Source organism: Eutrigla gurnardus (assembly GCF_963514095.1).
Source record: "Eutrigla gurnardus genome assembly, chromosome: 13".
Classification (NCBI taxonomy): Eukaryota; Metazoa; Chordata; class Actinopteri; order Perciformes; family Triglidae; genus Eutrigla; species Eutrigla gurnardus.
In genome coordinates, this window is record NC_139936.1 from 3,875,708 (window position 1) to 3,896,406 (window position 20,699).

The following is a 20,699-nucleotide window of genomic DNA, read 5'->3' on the forward strand; positions in this document are numbered from 1 at the left end:
ATTTTTTTGATATTGTCGCTCAATCAGCTGATTTTCTTCCACCAGACCGTACCATCTCTTGTCTGTGGGGGGATCCAGCGGTTGTAATGTATCCTGATCTGTCTGTTACTGTACTGGGATTGTATGCAAATGTCTCAAAGTGTGGAGCTATTGATCCTCATTGGAGTCGATGTTTCCAAGTCTATCTTAATGATTCCTGCTGTCTGCTGAATAGAGAAGGCAGCGGCTAAAGCCAACGACCTCAATCAATGGTTCCCCATCCGTCAGGGCGGCGCTGCCAAGCAAACTGTACAGTCTAATCCTAACTTATGGAATCCACATAATGTTTCATTTCTGACCTGCTCACCTTTTTTTTTCTTTTTTTTTAAATGTTAATGCTTTTGAAATTCAGGGGACATGGTAGTGAATGTATGAGATTGTGTGCCTTTTTTCCCTCTTCTTTCGGAGATCTCGTGTGCCATTTAAAGTCTACATATTGTATCTAAATATCAAATAAATTTTGTCTGGAGAATAATTTTCTTTCTTAGATTTTGCTCCTTTTTTTTGTATGATTGTATACAGGTGGTTGTTGGAGATTTGAAGGCTAAAGGGGGATGTGCTTTCCTTCTGCATTCATGTCTACTTTTAGACCAATGGGTAAAGAGATCCGTTCTGACGTTTGCATAGAAACCTTGGATGTGCTGCAGGCAGAGAGCTTCATCTTGAATTCCTTCTGAGTGGCTGAGACGGCTTGACTCAGTATTATTTCCCTTTAGTGTAAAATGCACACTAGAGAGGGTAAACATCCCCTCAGAACAAGACTGGTGACTCCGGCATGAACTTGACTTTGAATGACCCCGCAGGTCAGAGTCGTCGCACAATAACAGCGGAATCGGGTGTTAAAGAGCAGGAAGACCTGCCAGTCTGCTGCTTGAGATATCCGCCTTTTTTTCCTTTTTTTTTTCTTTTATTGTTTGTGGAGGAACGGGTCACATGTGCCTGCTGCAAGGAAGCCAGTCATATCTGCCCCCCAGAACAAGCAAATGATGCTGTTTCTAAAAGCGGAGATGGTACAGGCTCGCCCACACACCTCCTGTTAAGTGGCAGCTCGCAGTATAGTCTGTATGGGCATCCATCCATCCATCCATCCTTCCTTAGTCTCCCTCTCAGAGGAGATGAAGGGACGTCTCACGAGTGAGCCCCTGCAGTTTAAATAGACGAGACAACAGATGAAGAGGAGAACTGGATCTCAAAGGGGGCACGAGACGTGGACACAGCAGGACACCCAGGCACGACGCCGAGGAAAGACTCTAAAAACACACACCAGCTTATTGCCTTCAACGCGTTAAAGCCAAAGTAACAAATATTCTTAAATGTGTCAGAATGGATTCTCCAGAACGCATGTTTGTTGCACCACATGCTGCATCTCCGTGCTACCAGATGACACGCGGTGATTTATCCCCGTTGTCGGGCGTGTGTGTGTGACCTGCGAGGGTTTTTTTCTTGGAGGAGGAAAGTTATTTCTGGTGGGCAGGCTGTGATGTCACGAGTGTTTCCTCATCCTCCGGGCTCGGGTCAAGTTTAGCTCCAGAGATTCTCCAGAGTTTATCCTGTTGTTCTGGGAGAGGTGGGAAAATAAAAGGTGTGAGGGGGGGTTATGGGTAGGAGGAGGGGGTGGTCTCTGTCGCGAACCCTCCCCAACAATACAATGGTTCCTCTCTGGATGACAGATGCTGCTTAACCCGCCCTGACCCAGGGAGTCGCGATGGCTCGGCTGAGTGACAGGCCCATACAGGACCCACTAGGCCCAAACGGCACAGGACGCCCCCCTCCCTCCCTTTACAAGGGGAAGGAACAGTCTGGACCCCCCTCCCACACACAGTAATATGTCTATCTGAGGAACACCATGAATTAAGGGGTTGAGGAGGGCGCCCACTTCTGCTATCTTGTCCTATTGACTGAAATATTGAGACAAATTGAGTAGTAAATCACCGCAGAGAAGAGTGGTATTGTGACAGTGCTTGAAAGCCCCGTCCATTGTCATGAAGTCGCCTTCGCCGCTGCATTTATCATCAGCGGGGACAGAAGGGAGGGCACGCCGTCGGTTTGTCACACTTAACTTGTCCATGTCCATCTGAGGAGACTTGCAGGGATCTGTATCTTACAACCACGCGCTGTCTTCGTGTTTCTTTCTTGTTGTCTCCGGCGTTAATGAGGCTTTGTGTTCCAACGAGGCCGTTATCAGAGGAGAGATGAACATGAATCCTGGTATTCCTCGGGGAGCGTCGGTGGCGGCTGAAACAGGTTTGATATGCACTCTTTCTCTTGTTTGTCTGGGTGAAATTCTAATGATGCTTCACCCAGCTGGCTCTGTGATATGAAAGTGATCCTCTAGCAAGGTGATACTGAGGAAAAGGTGTTTTTTTTCTCTCTCTCTCTCAGCAGCACACAAGCAGCAGCCTTCAGAGCAGCTCACCATGCTTCACCTTCCTTTCACCAGAAGACAGGTACTTTACACCACGTCTCCCTGCCTCCTCCTCACGCTCCGAGCTGCTGTCCTCACATCCTCCACCCCCCCAAAAAATCCAAATATATACAAAAACAACCCTCCCCTGCTCCTTCCGAGTGCCTTGTCCTGACCTGTCTGCAGCCTCAGCCCTGACATTCAGCCCTTCTCCTGTGTTGCTTCCACAGCACAAAAAAAAGCAAAGTTAGAAAGATGAGTTTAAAACATCTGATTTATTGTGAAATATAATTTCTTCTTGGCTGTTTTTGACATTAGTGCCCCTTTTAAATATCTTTATTTATATATTTGTATATATTTTTTTGTGAATCATCTCTCTTTACTCTCTTAATCCCAACTATTTTATGTCTTATAAACTGTGTTGTATGAACTCACTACATATTCATATTTATATATATTTATATCAGTTTAAAGCTACATTAAATGCCTCATATGGTCTTAAACTCTTTTTCTGAACAGCCTCGGCATTAACGTGGGCGGCCGCTAGGTGGCACTGTGTCTGTTTGGTAAAAGTCCTCTTGGTTTTTTTCTTTTTTTTCCCTCCCTCCCCAAAGAGATGTCTGACACCAAATTCTCTAAATGCCCATTGTCCACAATGTCGGGGAAAAAAAGGATGATATGGTGTTCTCATTTCACCAAAGAAAATAGCCGCGGTGGCGGATGGGAGTACATTGTGTTCATTAATCCCACATGTTCCCGTTTTTTTTGTTTTTTTTTAATATTGACACAGTTCTGATCAGCTTGGGAGGCAGGGAGTGAACTATCTTCATACATTCTTATTCACATTTGTGTGGAAGTTTTACGCAAGAAAAACGAGCGTGAGCTCGGTGACGTCACAGTTCACGAGATCCCCCAAAAAATACAAATACACTAAAAACACAAAGACAGACACATTCTGAATGACGTAACATGAAATATATCAGATTGTTTGTCTTATTATCGATCCTCACATTGGGACTTTTTTTCAGGCTGTTTCCTATAATATAAAATCTTATCAGCTTATTTATTGCACCACTTAACTGCAGATAACCTTAACGGCCACCGTAGGCACACAGCCAATTAACCCACCGAGTAAACGAGCCTAATTTTGACTTGAGAAAAAAAAGAAGAAGCTATTTTACAGACTATAATACTAAGAGAATGTTATTGATTATTGGAACGAAGCCCGATATCATCCACATGATTTAGTTCAGATGGTCTTTTAAGGGGGATTTTTTTTTTTCTAAGAGTCAGGCGAGTTTGATTGCTCTCTGGGGGTGAGACACACACACACACACACACACACACACACACCCACACTATAATATTAGCCTATTTATACATTTATTCACAGAATCAATATCAGCTCACATATTTAGGCTACATTTCTGATGCACATCCAGCTACGGAGGCCCATGTTGGACATTCTCATCGTTCTACCTTCCTCTGCATTGAGTGTCTCTAAGTTACGAACCCAAGAAATAACTTTGCTCCTCTGTTGTTGCCGGTGTAACTGTATCCAGTTATTCCATTAGGCTGTGTGTTGTTGGATCCAGATGGAGTGCTGGTTCGTGGATGGATGAGTGGTTGTAGGAGAAGGGGGGGTTCACAGGTGAGGAGGGTCTGGACCAACATATACACATTTAACAGCTGAATTTCCCTTCATCCTCCAGTGGAGGAGATGAGAGTTGCAGGAGTGTTCCAGATTCCGTTTCTGTTCTACGAAGAACCCAAAACACTTTGGAGAAAATATCATCAAGAAGTTCAAATGTGTTTAAATGGTGAAAACACGCTGAGTGAAAGCCATTTGGAAGAGTGTGATTTTTTTTTTTTTTTCACACAATCCCACGGACCACCTTAAAAGCGTTTTGTCCCGCCCCCTCCTCCTCCTCCCCCCCTCCCTCCTTACAAGCTTCCTTCTCTCGCTCTGATTGGCTGAGACCCCGCGGATGGAAGCGGCTGCAGAAATGCAAAACTTGTTGCTGGCTCCTCCGGACGCGTTGATCTCACACAGCGCCGAGCGGCACAGAGACGAGAGCTGAGTGCGTCCGAGAGAGTCGCTCCAAAAAAAAAGTGCGCTCAGACCTCAGCCAGGCGAGAGTCGGTGCGCGGAGACGGAGACGCGCGGAGACGCGCGGACACGGAGACGCACACAGGAGCGCGTTTGGAGGAAAAGGGGACTTTAAAGGCGGAGGCGCTTCTCTGCAAGGCGGCAGCGGGTGCAACGATGCTGTCAAGCCGCTCCGCGGTCGTGGAGCGCGGGTAGTGTGCAGCCGCGCTCCTCCCGGGTTCGGGCTCGCGTAAACGGAACGGTTCTCCGGTGTACCCCAGGGTTTGGAGATCCGCGCCTGTGGACTTTTTTTTTTTTTTTTTTACCATCACACTGGACTTTTTGGCGACGCGCCTGCTCGGCAGTTTTTTATTTGAAGGACATCGGTGGGCAGCGTTTTGTTTTATGTAAAGACATATTTTCTTCTCCTCCTGTTTCCAGAATGGGACCTGATACAAAACAGTCGCTCCGGGACATTTGACATTGGACTGGAAATAACGAATCCTTATTCCACTTTTTCTTTTGCTTTTTCTAGTTTGTTTGCGCGTCGTGAAAGAAATGCGCGCAGAGAAACTTTGGATTATGGTAGGTCACCTATGCAGCAAGTTAAACAGCGGTGTTTCATGTGCGTTTGCTTAATTAAAGTCTAAGAGAAGAGTAGTGAAGTGCGCGTTAAAGCCGGGGAGCAGGGACCCGGTTTACCTGCGTGTTTGGACACCGTCTCTCTCTCTCTCTCTCTCTCTAGCTCTCTCTCTCTCTCTCGTCCTTGGCGGAGTTGAAAAACAAAAAATAACAGTTGATTTACCGCCATGAGAACGTAATAGGTGAGTTTGACTATTTAAAGAATATATATCAGTATACTAATACATTTTTATAGTTTCATATATTTCTTTTTTTTTTTTTGCTTTTTGGGACATAAAAATACCCGACAGTGTGCTGGTGTCTGGCAAACTGGCCGTCATGTGGGATTGATTGCAGGGGAGTATGTTTGGGCTGGAGCAGTTTGGTTCTCAGATTAATAGCAGAAACCCTGGCCAGTCAGAGAGAAACATAAGCCGACCGAGACTGAACATGGGCTCCCACTATAAAAGCCCCGGGTTTCACGCCGGAGGCCCGCCGGGCGCCGTGGAGCCCGGCATGGGCCTTCTGAGCGAGCCGCAAATGCTCGGGCTCAACATGAACATGAACGGGGAGCAGCAGTACGGGGGCTTCCACCCGCGGGGCCACACGGACATGCATGCAGGCGGTGGACTCCAGCAGCAGCAGCAGCAGCAGCAGCAGCAAGGACCCATGCATGGATTTTTTAACAACCAGCAACCTCATCAAGGACATCCTCACGGCCACCAACCTCACCCCCACCAACCTCACCCTCATTTCAGTGGAAGTTTTGGAGGCCCAGAGCCAGGCTCGTCGTGCCTGCATGGTGGCAGGCTAATGGGCTACAACAACAATGGCATGGGACCACAGCAGGGCTTTGGAGAAGGATTTGATCCTCTCGCTGAGGGACCGGCAGGGGATGGCTTCCCCCAGCAGCAGCAGCAGCAGCGGCCTGGTAACATGCCCGACTTTACACATCACGGCCCCCCCAGCGGCAGCCACGCTGTCCCCGCTCCCTGCCTACCCCTGGACCAGTCTCCTAACAGAGCAGCTTCCTTCCACGGGCTCCCCTCCTCCTCGTCCTCCTCCTCTGAGTCTCACGGCCTCGAGCCTCGGCGGATGCCCAACCAGGGAGCCGTGGAGGGATTAGAGTATAACTTCCCCAGCGAGCCTCCATCTGGACATTTTGATGTACATGTATTTTCCCCATCAGAATCAGAATCTCAGTTACCCCATTTCGGGCCAGGAAGGCCGGTTCCCAGTGGCAATTTCCCCGGGAATCCTGGCATGCCGCGGACGCCGGGTATGCCGGGCATCTCTAAGGGACACCAGCCGCCGCCGCCGCAGCAGCCCCAGCAGCCTCAGCACGGAGTGTTTTTTGAGCGTTTTGGAAATGGCCGGAAGGTGCCCGTGGGAATGGAGCCCGGGGTCAACGCAAGACATCCCCTCATGCAGCAGCAACAACAGGCCGGCTTGATAGCCAGACAGAATTCGTGCCCCCCTGGCCTCCCCCGACCCCCTCAGGCTGAGCCCGGCGCTACTAACCCTAACATTCTGGACGGAGGAGGGGTCATGATGCCCGGCCAACACAACCAGTTTGAATATCCCATTCACAGACTGGAAAATAGGGGTCTGCACCCCTATGGGGACCCCATGTTTAATATGCAACAGCCGGCTCCTCCTCCCTCCCAGCAGCCGCCGAATCAGAGGCTGCAACATTTTGACTCTCCGTATATGAACATGGCGAAAAGGCCCAGATTTGACTTTCCCAATGCACATGGCGGTGAAGGCTGGTGCGGCGGTATGGAAAACCACCTCTCCCCCTCCGCCTACCCCGGCCTGCCCGGAGAGTTCACCCCGCCGGTGAGCGAAGGTTTCCCGCCGGGGCCCCTGCAGCATCCGGGGCCCGAGCAGCAGCAGTCTCTGCAGCAGCGTCAGAACGCGGCCATGATGATCAAACAGATGGCCTCTCGCAACCAGCAGCAGAGGATGAGGCAGCCTAGTCTGCAGCAGCTGGGTCACCACGGCGATGTTCCTCCCGGCCCAATGAGTCACGGCGGCCCGGTGGGGAGCATGCCTCAGCCCAACTTTGACAGGGAGAACGGTGGCAGGATGCCCAACATCGATGGACAAAATCCTCATGTAGCTCAGGAGAACTCCTGGTTCCAAGGGTCCCACCCACCAGGAGAGATGATGTCACGGCGCATGGGTGGAGCGGGGAATGAATCAGGGCCCCATGACATGGGGCTGCAGCAGAACGGGGCCGGAATGATGTTCAGGCCAGGCATGGGCATGCAGGAGCCCATGAGAATACCGGGAGACGGGCACGTACAGGCTCTCCATTCCCCGAACATGCACTCGCAGTTCAGCGGCAACATGGGCAACCTCTCACAGATGCAGTCTCCGGGAGCCGGGACGGGGCACCCGAACGCACCGGCGGAGAGGCGGCCGGCTGACTTCCCCGCACCTCCGATGGGAGCGCAGCCAACGTTTCCTTATGGGGGTGCTAACCGTCAGGGCCCGCCCCACAGCGCTCCCCAGGGGGTGAACACCTCACCGGGGAGCTACCCTCCTCAGTCCGAGTTCCCCCCAGGCCAGCGGTCGTCTGTTAGTAAGCTCGGAGCTCTTTCCCTCGGGAACTTCAACAAAACCAGCGCTAAAGACAGTGTTTTCGGCCAGAGCTGCCTGGCGGCCCTTTCCACGGCCTGCCAGAACATGATCGCTAGCCTAGGGGCCCCCAATCTTAACGTAACATTCAACAAGAAGAACCAAAATGAGGGCAAGCGAAAACTGAGTCAGACGGAGCAGGACATTAATAGCAGCACATCTAACGGGACTGGCAGTGCTGGGCCTGAATACTTTCAGAGCGGCACTTCCCAGAACAGCCAGATGCCTGGCACTGGGAATAGCAACTCTAAGCCTGCGAGTCAAAGCCAGACGGTGCAGGGGGAAGCCAGTGCCCTCTCCCCAAATTTCAACATGGACGCTACCCCATGCAGTGAGGGGAAGGCAACAACAGGGAGTGGGAGAGGGAGAGGCAGGAGAAAAAGAGACAGTGGACATGTGAGCCCTGGAATTTTTTTTTCCCCTGACAATGGTAACCCTGTTGTAAGTCCAGGCCAGCAGACCCCCTCTGCTGGCGTTGGGGAGAGGGGTGGGGGGACGCCCCACGAGAAACACCTCCAGTCACCCTCTTGGGGAAAGGGAGGCGACCTAATGTTGGGGGACCAGGCCGACCTGATGTCTTCTCTGGACAGCGGCATTCAAAGTGTGGCCAAGTCCGACAGTAGCTCGCCACGAGTGGACTTTCCTGACGACGTCAGCACCCACTACGGCAACGAGGACGAGGTTTCCTCCAGCTCGGACGCCGGAGGGGCCTCGGCCGCCAAGCCCAACCGCAGCCCCATGATCACCGGCTCGCCCAAAATGCAGAGGAGCGACCACGGGGCGATAAACGGACAGAAGCCCCTGGGCATGGGCATCAACAATCACACTACCTCCACGCCAGACAGCTACGGACTGAACGCCGGCGGGGGCACGGGGGCCAGCGGGGTGAGCCACCCGGGCACTCCCGGGGTGGAGCAGGTACGCACCCCGTCCAGCACCTCCGGCCAGGACGAGATCCACCCTCTGGAGATCCTGCAGGCCCAAATCCAGCTCCAGCGGCAGCAGTTCAGTATCTCCGAGGACCAGCCCCTGGCCATGAAGAACGGCAAGAAGAGCAGCGAGTGTCCGCCGCAGAACGCAGACAATGAGCTGGCGAGCTGCAGCCCGGATGCGGGGAAGGGCTCGATGGGCACTATTGACCTTGACACCCTAATGGCAGAGCAGCACGCCACCTGGTACGTGCCCAGTGACAAGGCCATGATGGACGGGTCAGAGGATGACAAGGCCATGGGACCATGGGAAAAAAATAAGAGCCAAAACAGCAGCAAAGAAGGTAAATAAAACCATTAAATTCCCTTTTTTTGCATTTTTTTTTACACTTGTCCTCTCTCACACTTTCGATTTTGCACATAAAATGAGTTTATTTCCACCCTTTTTAAACGCTCCACTGTCTGATGTGAAATGCCCTGTTGCGTCACACACATTATAGGTAAAATGCGCTGCTGACGCTGAGAATAGAGACGCTTTTGTCCACATTGTGCGGCCAGAAAGCAGCCGTGTCTGTTTAATTTAGCCTGCAGGAGGATGGTGCATTTAATTAAAGCGCAATTCAAGTATTTACAAAGAGAATTATAAAAGATTCATGCGGTATTTTTTTTAAATTAAACGCATGTATTAATTGTGGAGGTAAAATGAACAAAGTAAAGCACCTCACAGTGTTTTCCTGCGTCGCTTCGTCGCAGAGACACTTCAAAAGAGCAGCTCGAGTAAAGTAAACATTTCCTGTGGTTCTTTATCTCGGTTTTCAGGGCGAACAACTACATTGAGAAGATTAATAGCTTTTTGAGGATATGCGTTCGCGCAGCGGGGTTCCCCTCCGCCTCGTCGCCTTGTTGCCTGTTTGTTTTTGTTATTATGGGATAATACGCAGCTGCTGAAAGTGGATTGATTTTAGATTGACAGGATTTCAAGGATTAGATATGAATGCAGCCAACAGTTTGACTTCTAATATATTTTTTATATATTTCATTTATAGGTATTTTTAATACTGTCATTTACATTTTCGGTTTGATTATTGTTATGTATTTTTATTAATTATTGTCACTTTGGTCATTTTTAAATAATATATCGTTATTTTAGATTTGGTGGTTGTAAAGCATATTTTTGGCGTTAATTAAAGAGTCTTTACATGACAAAGTTCCCCTTCAGAGCTAGTTTTATCATCTAGATGGTGATTTTACAATCACATGTGAGTTCATATAGTAGTTTGATCTTTTCATGGTGTTTAATGGTGTTCATCTAAATGCAGATGCGTTATTTACTGTTACGTTGCTGCGCATTCATCTCGCCTGCTTATTATTTCTTCTGTTGCAATAATAATTACAATCATGATAATTCATGTTGTTAATATTTCTGCTTAATTCTTATATTATTTTTTAAAATATTATTTGGTGTTCCTGAATCGTAAAAGAAAATAATTTGCATGCATTGTAATTGCAGAAATAGGCAAGTTTGTTGTTTTTATTTATTCATCGCCATTATATTTATTATATATATTTTCATATATTTCTTTCATTTTAATTTTTATTTATTTTTTTTATTATTTTTTTTTACGTTGGTTATTTCCAAATAATTTCAAACCGAGTCTGTAGATGTTGTGACGTCTGCAGGAAGTAGCCGGTGTCGGGGTTGAGTCCCCGAAAGGGCCTGTGGATGTGTGATTATGAGGATGTATGATTATGAGGACGTATATATAAATGTGCCTCGCGCGTCTCGAGCGCCTCTTTGTTCTGGTCGGTGCGGGTGCAGAGAGGGGCGGGGGCGCGCGCGCGCCGCGCGGAGTCTGGACTCCAGGCGCATTGTTTATACGAGGCTGAGCGCGCAGGGTGTCGGGTAATCACACTAATGCCATGACTTCGACGGGGAACTGGTTATTTCCACATTTCACCAGTCATCCCAGTTACAGACGCGACGAGCACGAGGCTGCTTTGGATCTGAATCTGAAACAGAATCATCAAAACGAGTACATTTGACTTCATCCTCACAGTCCTCAGCTAACGAGATCATTGAACACCCCCCCCCATTATTCCCTCTCACGCTCATTTACAAAAGATGTCTTCTAATGTATTTATGCATACATATATATAAAGAGATATATAATTTACACACAACCAGAGCACTGGGGTGTAAAAGGGAGAAAAAGCTCACTGATGCCAGCAGATAAGTAGCCCAACATCATCACTTTTGATATTGATTAATGAGTTTTCTTTTGAGTGGCTGATCAGCAGTCAGCTGTTGCTCTCACTGTTTAATATCTCAGCACATTTAAATATCATCACAAAAACAAGGCTTTAAAGAAATCAGCAGGTATTTAAAAGCAGAATCGTCTAATTTCCTCTCCTCTCTCTCTCTCTCTCTCTCTCTGTCTTCCTATCTCCTGTCTCTCTCTGTCTCGTTCGCTCTCTCCCCCCTCCTCTCCCTCTCTCCCCCCTCTCAGCCCTCCCTGCATGGACACGAAGGCATGCAGCTCTGGAGCGATCGATAGCTAGTTAGCACAAATCACGGCGCCTGACAGTTTCTCATTTGAGTGCTTCAGACAGCAAAGATGGAGAAAAAAAGACGAGGGTGGAGGTGTGTTTGGAACGGGTGGAGGGTTCAGATTGAATCTGATGCTCAGGCTACACAGAAGGGAGCAAAAATAACATAATAATTTAAGATAAGTCATAGCCCACAGTGGGCATGAGAGCCGGCGTCCCACAGGGTTTTTCACACTGCAAAAAAAGAAAAATCAGCCCACTCCTCAGTGTCGTATGGAGACGACGTCGGTGGCACTAATGTGAAATAAATCATTATCTCATTAACCAAATGTAACTTTGGTCAAGAAAACATCTTAAAGATTAAATGATCGTTTTCATTAATTGATGTAATTCCAGTGACGGTGGACTTATTTGTAATAAGTTGAAATAACATTTTAATCGTCGGATGACCGGTTAAATATTTTTCTTTTGCAGAGGAAATAGAACGTTTAAATAAATCTGATTTTCTAGTGTGATGATATGAACGTACTCTTCTACCTGTCCACTCTCTCAGGAGTGTTGAATGAATCACTTTTTATATGTAAATAATTAACATAATATCAGATTATTAAATTAAATAATCATAAACTGTAATTATTGCATTTTTTTTACATCCAAAAAAACACATTTTGAACACCAGATTAAAAAAATGTGTAATAGAAAATGCTTTAAAATAAAATCTAATTATAAATAGAAGTTTAAGTGCTTTCTCAATCATCGTTTCCCAGAATGTGAGTAAAGAATATGAAATTATGTTTATTAATTCACACCTGATTCATATTTATCGCATTTTAGTTGATTTTTTAATTAACTTTAGCTGCTTGAGGATTCACACAGGTGAATTGTGGTGATGCAGCTTCATATCAGTTGATTGGCAGGGAAAGTAAAAAAAAAAAAAAAAAAAATAGAGCTGGGAGGTCAAAGGTCAGCGTGGTCGCTTGAGGTGAAACATCTCACTGCAGCGTCACATTTAAGTGCTCAGCGTGACGTCGTGCGATACTTCAGGGTGTCGCTCAGTTTCCCAGGTGTGTGTGTGTGTCGTTGCCGTGAGCAACGGAGAGAGAGACCACAGGCGTCGCCAAAATCTCCATTTCCAATAAGAAACTCCATCTTGGGCGAACTTCCTGTGGATGTTACACACGGAGCAGCCGATAAGAGATAAACTGTGCTTCCTTCACTCCGCTCACCCTTCGCTGCTTTTCCCTCGTGAGCTCGTTTTTTAAAGCGCTGCAGTAAAAGCCTCCCATCGGACGCCGTGTTTGGCCTCCTCTTATCTGACAGCGTGGAGCTCTTATACCTGCCGCCGTGTGCAACCCGGCCTCTGAAGTGTCCTATAGTTGCAAGCAACTTTTTTCCCCTCTTACGGTGTCAGTTAATGTAATTTCCCTTTTTTTTTAAGTCTTTCAGGCTCTTCCTCTTCCCTCCTCTCCTCTGTATCTCAGCCAGACGCCGACCGTTCATGTGGAAACTCATGCACGGTGTTGATAACGGGCGAGCAGCAGGCGTAGGAAGTGATTCAGTTATTTTTATTTTTACTTTTTTTTGTTCCTACACACACACACAAAGTGAAAAGACTTCACAGTTGACCCCCGTGGAATCGTTTCACTCGTCACTCTGGATAATCAGCCCCACAAACGGCTCTAATCACGATCAAAATCTCTCTTTTTCGCTCCGACTTTGACAGCTTTTGAAAGGAGGGGAACTTGCATCTTATCACGCCTACTAGAAAGCACTTAAATCCGGTGAAAGAGCCGTATTGATATTCCACCGCCGAGAACAATCCTGTGAGACTACCTGCCTTTGACATTTCAGTACGACAACAACCTCCACAAATCACACCGGTAATTTCTATTTCCGATTTCTAAAAACGGAAAAAAGAACGTGATTGGCACATGCTTGAAAAAACAGCTCGGGGCAGTCTATGTTCTTTACCTGTCATTACAAGGTGTTTCATATTGACTTTTTTTTTTTTTTTTTTTTTTTTACAACAACACACATCCACTCCCCCCCCCCCTCGCACACTCCCGCACCGCAGTAATGACAATCATTATGATAATCGTAGCAATTAGCCTGGGTAATATTGTTTCTAAAAGTCATAATTCATCCTCGGGCAACTCCTTGTAAGTTGACTTGGCTTATTGACGGGTTGGTGTGTTGGGGGGGGGAGGTTACGTCTACAGGTGCTGATTTTAGTGACAACTTCCTCCTGAACGGACACACTGTTGTGTGTGTGTGTGTGTGTGTGTGTGTGTGTGTGTGTGTGTGTGTGTGTGTGTGTGTGTGTGTGTGTGTGTGTGTGTGTGTGTGTGTATGTGCGACACCGAAACTTGATGATGTGGATTTGTCAGGTGTAGACATAAAGTTTGATTTATTTAGACCCCCCCCCCCCCTCTCCATCTCAGGTGTCTCACTTATTTCTAACGTATGGAAAATATTTAAGAGTATTTACTTGACTTGTAAATAGTGCAGGACTGAAGTGAGCCCATCGTGACTTTAAAGCACCTGGAATTTAAGACGGTGTGTGTTTATGTGTGTGTGTGTGTTTGCTGCATGTTGCCGGGCTCTCTCTCTCTCTCTCTCTCTCTCTCTGCGAGACGCTGAGCACTAGTGACAGTCAAAGGAAGCCTATTACAGAAGCGTGCTCGTGACTGATGAAGAGAGAAAAAGATGAACAAAGGTGTCAGGCCTCGCCGGATTGTCAAGTCTTCAAAAATAGCAGCAAATCCGGTGTCTTGTTTTCCCCGGGGAAGGGTGTTAGTGTAAAATAAAACTTGTCTCAGCATGTGGTAAATATTCTCCCCGGAGGAGGCGAGGGGAACGGGGAGACGAGTTCATGTGGGAGATTTAAAAACCTCTCCATCGTGTGTGTGTGTAGGTGTGTGTGTGTGTGTGTGTAGGTGTGTGTGTGTGTGTGTGTGTGCGTGTGTGTGTGTGTGACATGCCTCCAAATGTCCGTCGTCTTGCTGCCAAAACAATATTAAAAAAAAAGTTCCTGAAAGGTTTCCTGGGTTCATGTGTTGCCCGGGATACGAGTTCAGCATTTAAAAGTGTGTGTGTGTGTGTGTGTGTGTGCGTGTGTGTGTGTGTGTGTCAGCAGCAGTTATGTTATCAGCCATACAGGAAGTCGTCAGACGCCTTTAATTTGTATTGACCATTTGACAAATGGATGATGACACTGGCCCGATGGAGTGAAAGAGAAAGTAACAAAGATGGAGTTGGTTTCTTTGTTTCACTCATGGCTAATAGCGAGTAACAGCCATTTGCATTTATGGGAAAATAAAATAATCTTGTAATTTCCATCAGCTTCTCCACTAACTAGTACCTCGTTAACACAACAGCAGCAAAATATCATTTTAAAATTCTATTCATGACACAACTTAGAGAGATCCGTTTTAAGTTTGAGGCGTTATGGAAATTTGATGTCACAATTATCTTCGCCGGAATAATTGCGATTCGCGACATTATCCCGATAATCGTGAAAATATCTTTAAAAATCTTAAAATGGCACCAAAATAAAAATGAACTACAATGACTTTGGTTAGAAAACAATATTTTATTCCATCACAGATGGAACACATTACTTATTATTTATTGAAAAAACAGTTATCTTAAATAAAGTAATCATAAATCATAATGTCTCCTGCATAAATAAAGGATGAATAAACAATAGAATAATCTGTTCCTTCTTACGTGATCATACCTGTAGTTTTTAAATCGGTCACATGACCACACCATTATTCTGGTGATGAAATCCACCCCCATCAACTTTCTGCTCCTCCTGGAAACAGATTTGATAATTATCTCCAACTCGAAACAAAAGCCTCTTTCACGCTTCTAAACCACCGTTTTCACGTGTGGTTGACCTTTTCACACACACACACACACACACACACACACACGCGCACACACACACACACACACACAGTGTGTAACCAAATAGAGACGGTGAAGTAGATCAATGTCAGAGCCTTGGACGGCGTGCCGGACGGGTCCTGGACGTGGACGTGAATTATGACGGAGGCACTAAATCACTTCCCATGTTCTGATTTGTGTTTGGTTTCCGAAGCACTTCTTGTGGCCCGGAGGGGGGAAGTGTGTGTATGTGTGTGTGAGTGTGTGAGTGTGTGTGTGTGTGTGTGTGTGTGTGTGTGTGTGTGAGGGAATGGGTGTGTTGCTGAAGAAAAGGTAACGAATGCTGGCGGCCATGCCTGCCTGGACACGTCTTTTTTTATGTTTCAGGCCAAGAAATTCAAACAAAAATAACGTCAGTGTGAGAAACGTCGGAGGGAAGCGGTCACACAGTGGGAGTCGGGGGGGTTGCAGGGAGTCAACCATCCCTGGGGAGGGGGGGATCACCTCTGGTAGACCCCCATATGGACCATTATGACTCCCCTGAACTTGACTGTACTTGGTACATTCTGTCACTTCTGAGACGGCGATAAAAGCCGATATTTCCAGAAGAAGACGTTTTCTTGAAGCCCCCCTCCCTTCTTTGTCTGTTTGAATCCGACTATCTCTGTGGACGGTGTGAAGGGTGTTTTTGTGCTGACAGAGACAGAATCCTCTCACAAGGCCGTATAGCGCTAGTTGTTATGCTAAAGGAATCTGACCTGATGTCACACCACTGTCATAAGAGCAGAGGCCTCTGGGTGTTTTTGTCAGCGAGCGCAGCCTTCTGATTGGTGCCGGTTTTGTGTTCAGAGAGGACGGGGTCAGTGCCCTCTAGGAGCGCGGTGGGGGGGGTCAAAGGTGAAGTGTCGTCATGGAAGTATAGAGAAAAAAGGGCAGAGGCCTGCCGCATGGGATTGTGGGGCATGGGAAATCAAAGTGACGGCTCTGAGGAACCAGCTTTTTTTTACTCTTCTCTTCTAGAAATACACTTTCTGCCCTACATATATTTTCTTTTTAGAAAAACGTTATATTTTTTTTTCCAGATTAATTAAATTTTTTTAATATATAATTGCACACTTTAACACTTTATTCTTCTTATGAAATAGATGGAACCAGACTCTTTGTTTACCTCCCCGCGTAGCTTGGGAGTGTGATATGACATGTAAACCCGTGTCAGGCCGTCAGCTCTCCCAGACACATCGCTGTCATCCAGACAACCCGAGCTGAGCGCTGCAGCTCCACTCATCTCTGTAAATCGTCTCCGGCTGCGTCTGCAAGACGGCAAAAACAAAACACACTCCTCTGTGTGTGTGTGTGTGTGTGTGTGTGTGTGTGTGTGTGTGTTCATCACCAGGCACTAAATAACAAAGTACTGCACTCGGGGCGAGAGATATAGTGATATAAATGCGTGGCATTAAACTGGGTATTTACTTAACGCATCACAGTGGTAATCTTTCCTGGCTGTAATGTGGTTAAGGATATTTAGGTGTGTTTGTGTGCTCGGCGCAGCTGCTCCCGCCGTTACTGTTCCCTTTTTATTAGCTATTTTCTCCCTCCTCGCTTGTTGATGCTAAGCACTTGTTTCCCCTCAGATGAATAGGCTATTATTGAGATATTACCGCGGATATGAATTCTACGTTAGTCAATGAGCAGCCATAACAAGATAGATCTTCTCTCTCCCTCTCTCTCTCTCTATAATATATATATATAAAGATTTCCCTGCTTGTAAAATGTCATGGTGATTTGGGGATTCAGACTCGTGTGATGTAGGATTTCACACTGCCGTTTCCACTTGTGAAGGAATGTGCCGCCCTGGATCACGCTTACAATTTAAAGGCTAGTGTCTTGATTTTTTTAAAGTCACATCCCCTTTAAATCCTGTTTGGCTAGCGTGTAAAACCGGCTGCTACTGTAATCCTGTGGTGGTCAAGTGTGTTTGGCTGATTTTGTTTAAAAAAAATAAATAATAATAAATGGTGGATTTATGCATGTGATGTTAAATGAAAAAAGTGTCATAGAAAAATAGCAAGCAGCTCATTTTGAAGGACTTTAACTTGAAGAGATGATAACAAATGTGCATTTGTGTGTGTGTGTGTGTGTGTGTGTGTGTGTGTGTGTGTGTGTGTGTGTGTGTGTGTGTGTGTAGCAGCAGCTGAGGGCTGGTGTGTGTATGGCGGCGGCGGCAGCGGTTGGCGTGTTGTGTGTTTTCGCTGGGCGTGTTGTCAGTTCGCTGTGTGTCAGCAGCGAGCCAGGGGAACGCTTGGCTGCCTATTCAGGCCGGTGCGGACCCTGCTGTGCCCAGCGAGCATGAGCTGCTGGCGGGTGCTGGAGGGCACGGCGCCGGGTGGAGGCTGGGTGGAGGTGGAGGGGTGGGGGGGATCCGCCATGCTGAGGTGTATGACTGGACCCTCTGGCAAATGTTAGATCTTGTCACCGCCACCACCAACACCACTCTAAATCCTCATTACCCCCCCCACCACCACACACACACACACACACACACACACACACACACACACACACACACACACACACACACACACACACACACACACACACCACGCCTCTAGATGGAGGGAGATGGAGAGAATCATGGAGGCCGGCAGTCAAAGAGACAAAAGAAAAACGGGGGAACAACGGGACTTGGCTGCCTGACCTTTTACCAAATCCCCCCACTTTTCCATTCCAGTGGTCGCAGCACCCAGACAGGCTGGGGGGGGGGGGGAGCCTGTCTCACTGCCTCGCTGCCTCACTGCCTCTCCTGGTCGCCCGGGCCCGGGTTGGCCTTCTCTCTCTCTTCGCTGTGTTTTGTTAACACTGTGTCGCCGCTGCCTTCCGGGTTTGTGGAAGCAGAGAGATGAAACACAGTTTAAGCAGCAGACAGATCTGCAGCCTCCGTGTCGCCCGTCACAGCCTCGCCCTCCTCTGACACGTGTAACTCAGCTTGTCAGAGCTGTTTTTACTGCTCAACACACCTTTTTTTTTTTTTTAAGTTCGGTGTCTTTGTGCAGCACGCCGCTCCGCTCGGCGTCCACGCGGAGCGACGGAGGTGGATCTTCACACGTCTTCACTGCGCTTCAGGCTTTCTCCGAGGCGGAAAACCCAAAAGCACAAACTCCTCCGTCAACTTTTCTTTCCTTTCCGGCTCCCTACGCACAGGAAGTGACGCTGCACTTTCAAAGTGACAATCAATCAAAGTGATATGACACTATTTTTTAATATATATATGATTTAACCTGTATAGATTTTCCCGGGAACCATTTAAGATGAGGCTCCACACCTTGGTGACACGGGGTCGATGCCGCGGCGTGGTCATTATACCAATAAATTGGGTCAAGCAGGGTTAGAGGCCAGTATTCTCCGCGCCCTTTGACCCTCTGCCCGGAGGTCACAGAGGAGCGCTCCAGATTTGCACGCCCGACTGGGAGTGAGTGAGTGTGTGTGTGTGTGTGTGCGTGCGTGTGTTTTTCGCTGGTGTATATCAGACAGGATGAGTGTGAGCAGAGGATGCTTTGCTCATGGGCTGGTACTGACGGGGCGGCGGACTTGTGTTGAATTAATTTCACAGTGCAGATTTGGAGTGGGAAGTGAAAACGATGCTGGTTTAATTAAAAGCGTGTGTTTTAAAAACAGTTCATCTGGATCAGAGAATGCTAGTTTGTTTGAAGTTTTTTCTTGAATTGTTTGTCTTAATTCTCACTTTTTGCCTCCCTGTGTTTGCAGAATCAGAGCTGTCCCAGAGTAAGGCTGGAGCCGGGCCCCCAGGAGCCGGAGGAGGAGGTGGAGGAGGTGGAGGAGGAGGTGGAGGAGGAGGAGGAGGAGGAGGAGGAGGAGGAGGAGGAGGAGGAGGAGGAGGGAGCAGTGGGGGGAACCACCTGCAGTGCCTGTCCGTCCACTGCACAGACGAGCTGGGGGACAGTAAGGGCCGAGGAGGGCCCGTCTCGTCCTGGCGCTCCCTCCACTCCGACATCTCCAACCGATTCGGGACTTTCGTGGCGGCGCTGACTTGAACGGAAGAGCCGAAGCAGCAGGAAGAAGGAAAAGAACATTTAGACGAAGAAAAGACAAAATAACGATGATGATGATGATGATGATGATGATGATGATAAAGTGTTGATGAGGCGACGGCGAGCAGCTCCTGCCTGTTCAGGGACGGAAAGACATTAAACTCATATGTGCAAACAAGATCACACTCTCTCTCTCGCTGTCTCTCTCTCTCTCTCTCTCATGCACACACACACATACACACATACACACACACACACACACACCATGTTTTTTTCCTGATACATGCAGTCACACTTGCTCACACACTTGCTGGACGATACAGCGCCGGGCTCGACTCAACAAAAGCCCACATCTTGAAAACCTCAAATTGAATATTTTTTTTGTTTTTGTTTTTTTGTTTTTATTTTCTTTGTTGAAGAAAAATAAAGAAATGGCAAAAAAGGAGGAGAAATACAAAAAAAAAAACTAGAGGAGGAGATATTCAGTTGTCATTGGCTTTGATTGTATACCAGCTTTGAGCGATGCGAGCGAGATTTCATGACTTTTACTCTGTTACTGGTTTATTACAGGCTAATGCATAACACACACACAGACACACACACACACACACACACACACACACACACACACACACACACACACACACACACACACAGGGGCCCGACACTTAAAAAATCAGAACGAGAGGAAGACGGGAAGATGTGATGATTTTGCATGAATGTAACTCATTTTTTTGTGAACATGACTTTTCCCCTCTTCGTCAAAGAAAAAGAAAAGTTTCACCTTTTTTTGGACCCTCATTTGCTGCTTTTAATCATTTATGATTTCTTCTTCTTCTCTTCTTTTTATCTGCGAGAATAACCTTCCTCCTCATCCTCTCCTCCGACTCGCCTCTCAACCTTTACGAGCTCCGCTTGCATACGATTCAGCCAATGGGAACTGAACAACGAGGTCAAGGGATTGTTTAATAAGGGATTTGAAAAAAAAAAAGACTATTGGTATTGCACATGTATAATAAGAGAAACATTTGCTGTGTGTTAGGCAATCTTGTAATCTTTAAATGAAGCTTCTGTTGAATTTGAATTTCTGAAACAATAGTTGGAGGACTGTGACGGCAATTTACGAACTGATTTTTTTTTGTTTTCTTTTTTTAATAATATGTAAAGTGCAGTCGTCTGTTTTCCTGCATATTGTATATATCTGTATATGTTTTATTGAGTAACTAAATAACAATAAATATGACGTTAAAGGTGGCATTTGACGATTAATTTTGTCCTTTAGAAGTCTCCAGAAAAGTAGTCACGGCAACAAACCTGAAATAGTTTGGTAAATATTCTCTTCAAGGTAAAGGGTGTGATGGGAAATGTGTGGATTGATGTAGAATATGCAGACGTGGAGGAAGCTTCATTATCAGGACTTTTAAAAACCAGCCTTCCTGCTGCGTTTGGAAGCCGATACGATCGATGTCCACTTCAACCTCCCATCTTCC

At 47.0% G+C, this 20,699-nt stretch overlaps 1 protein-coding gene across 5 annotated transcripts; it reads left to right on the top strand.

The window, feature by feature from the left end:
• Nucleotides 1–4,498: 4,498 nt before the first annotated feature.
• Nucleotides 4,499–20,463, top strand: mn1b (meningioma 1b). 5 transcript variants are annotated; one of them, XM_084024004.1, is made up of 3 exons: nt 4,499–9,069; nt 18,926–18,991; nt 19,040–20,463. In XM_084024004.1, the coding sequence occupies exons 1-3, from the start codon at nt 5,517–5,519 to the stop codon at nt 19,210–19,212; spliced, it is 3,792 nt and encodes a 1,263-aa protein (XP_083880130.1). In that variant the 5' UTR covers nt 4,499–5,516; the 3' UTR covers nt 19,213–20,463. The 5 variants fall into 5 exon arrangements, with proteins under 5 accessions (XP_083880130.1, XP_083880128.1, XP_083880129.1 ...); XM_084024002.1 differs by having other exon boundaries at nt 18,926–18,982; nt 19,025–20,463; XM_084024003.1 differs by having other exon boundaries at nt 18,926–18,982; nt 19,028–20,463.
• Nucleotides 20,464–20,699: the final 236 nt, after the last annotated feature.

What these genes read in the sequence shown, in the direction of transcription:
- mn1b (XM_084024001.1), top strand. Translation starts at nt 5,517, where the DNA reads ATGTTTGGGCTGGAGCAGTTTGGTTCTCAGATTAATAGCAGAAACCCT. An exon ending in CCAAAACAGCAGCAAAGAAG is followed by an intron (nt 9,070 to 18,925) that starts GTAAATAAAACC and finishes CTGTGTTTGCAG; the next exon opens with AATCAGAGCTGTCCCAGAGT.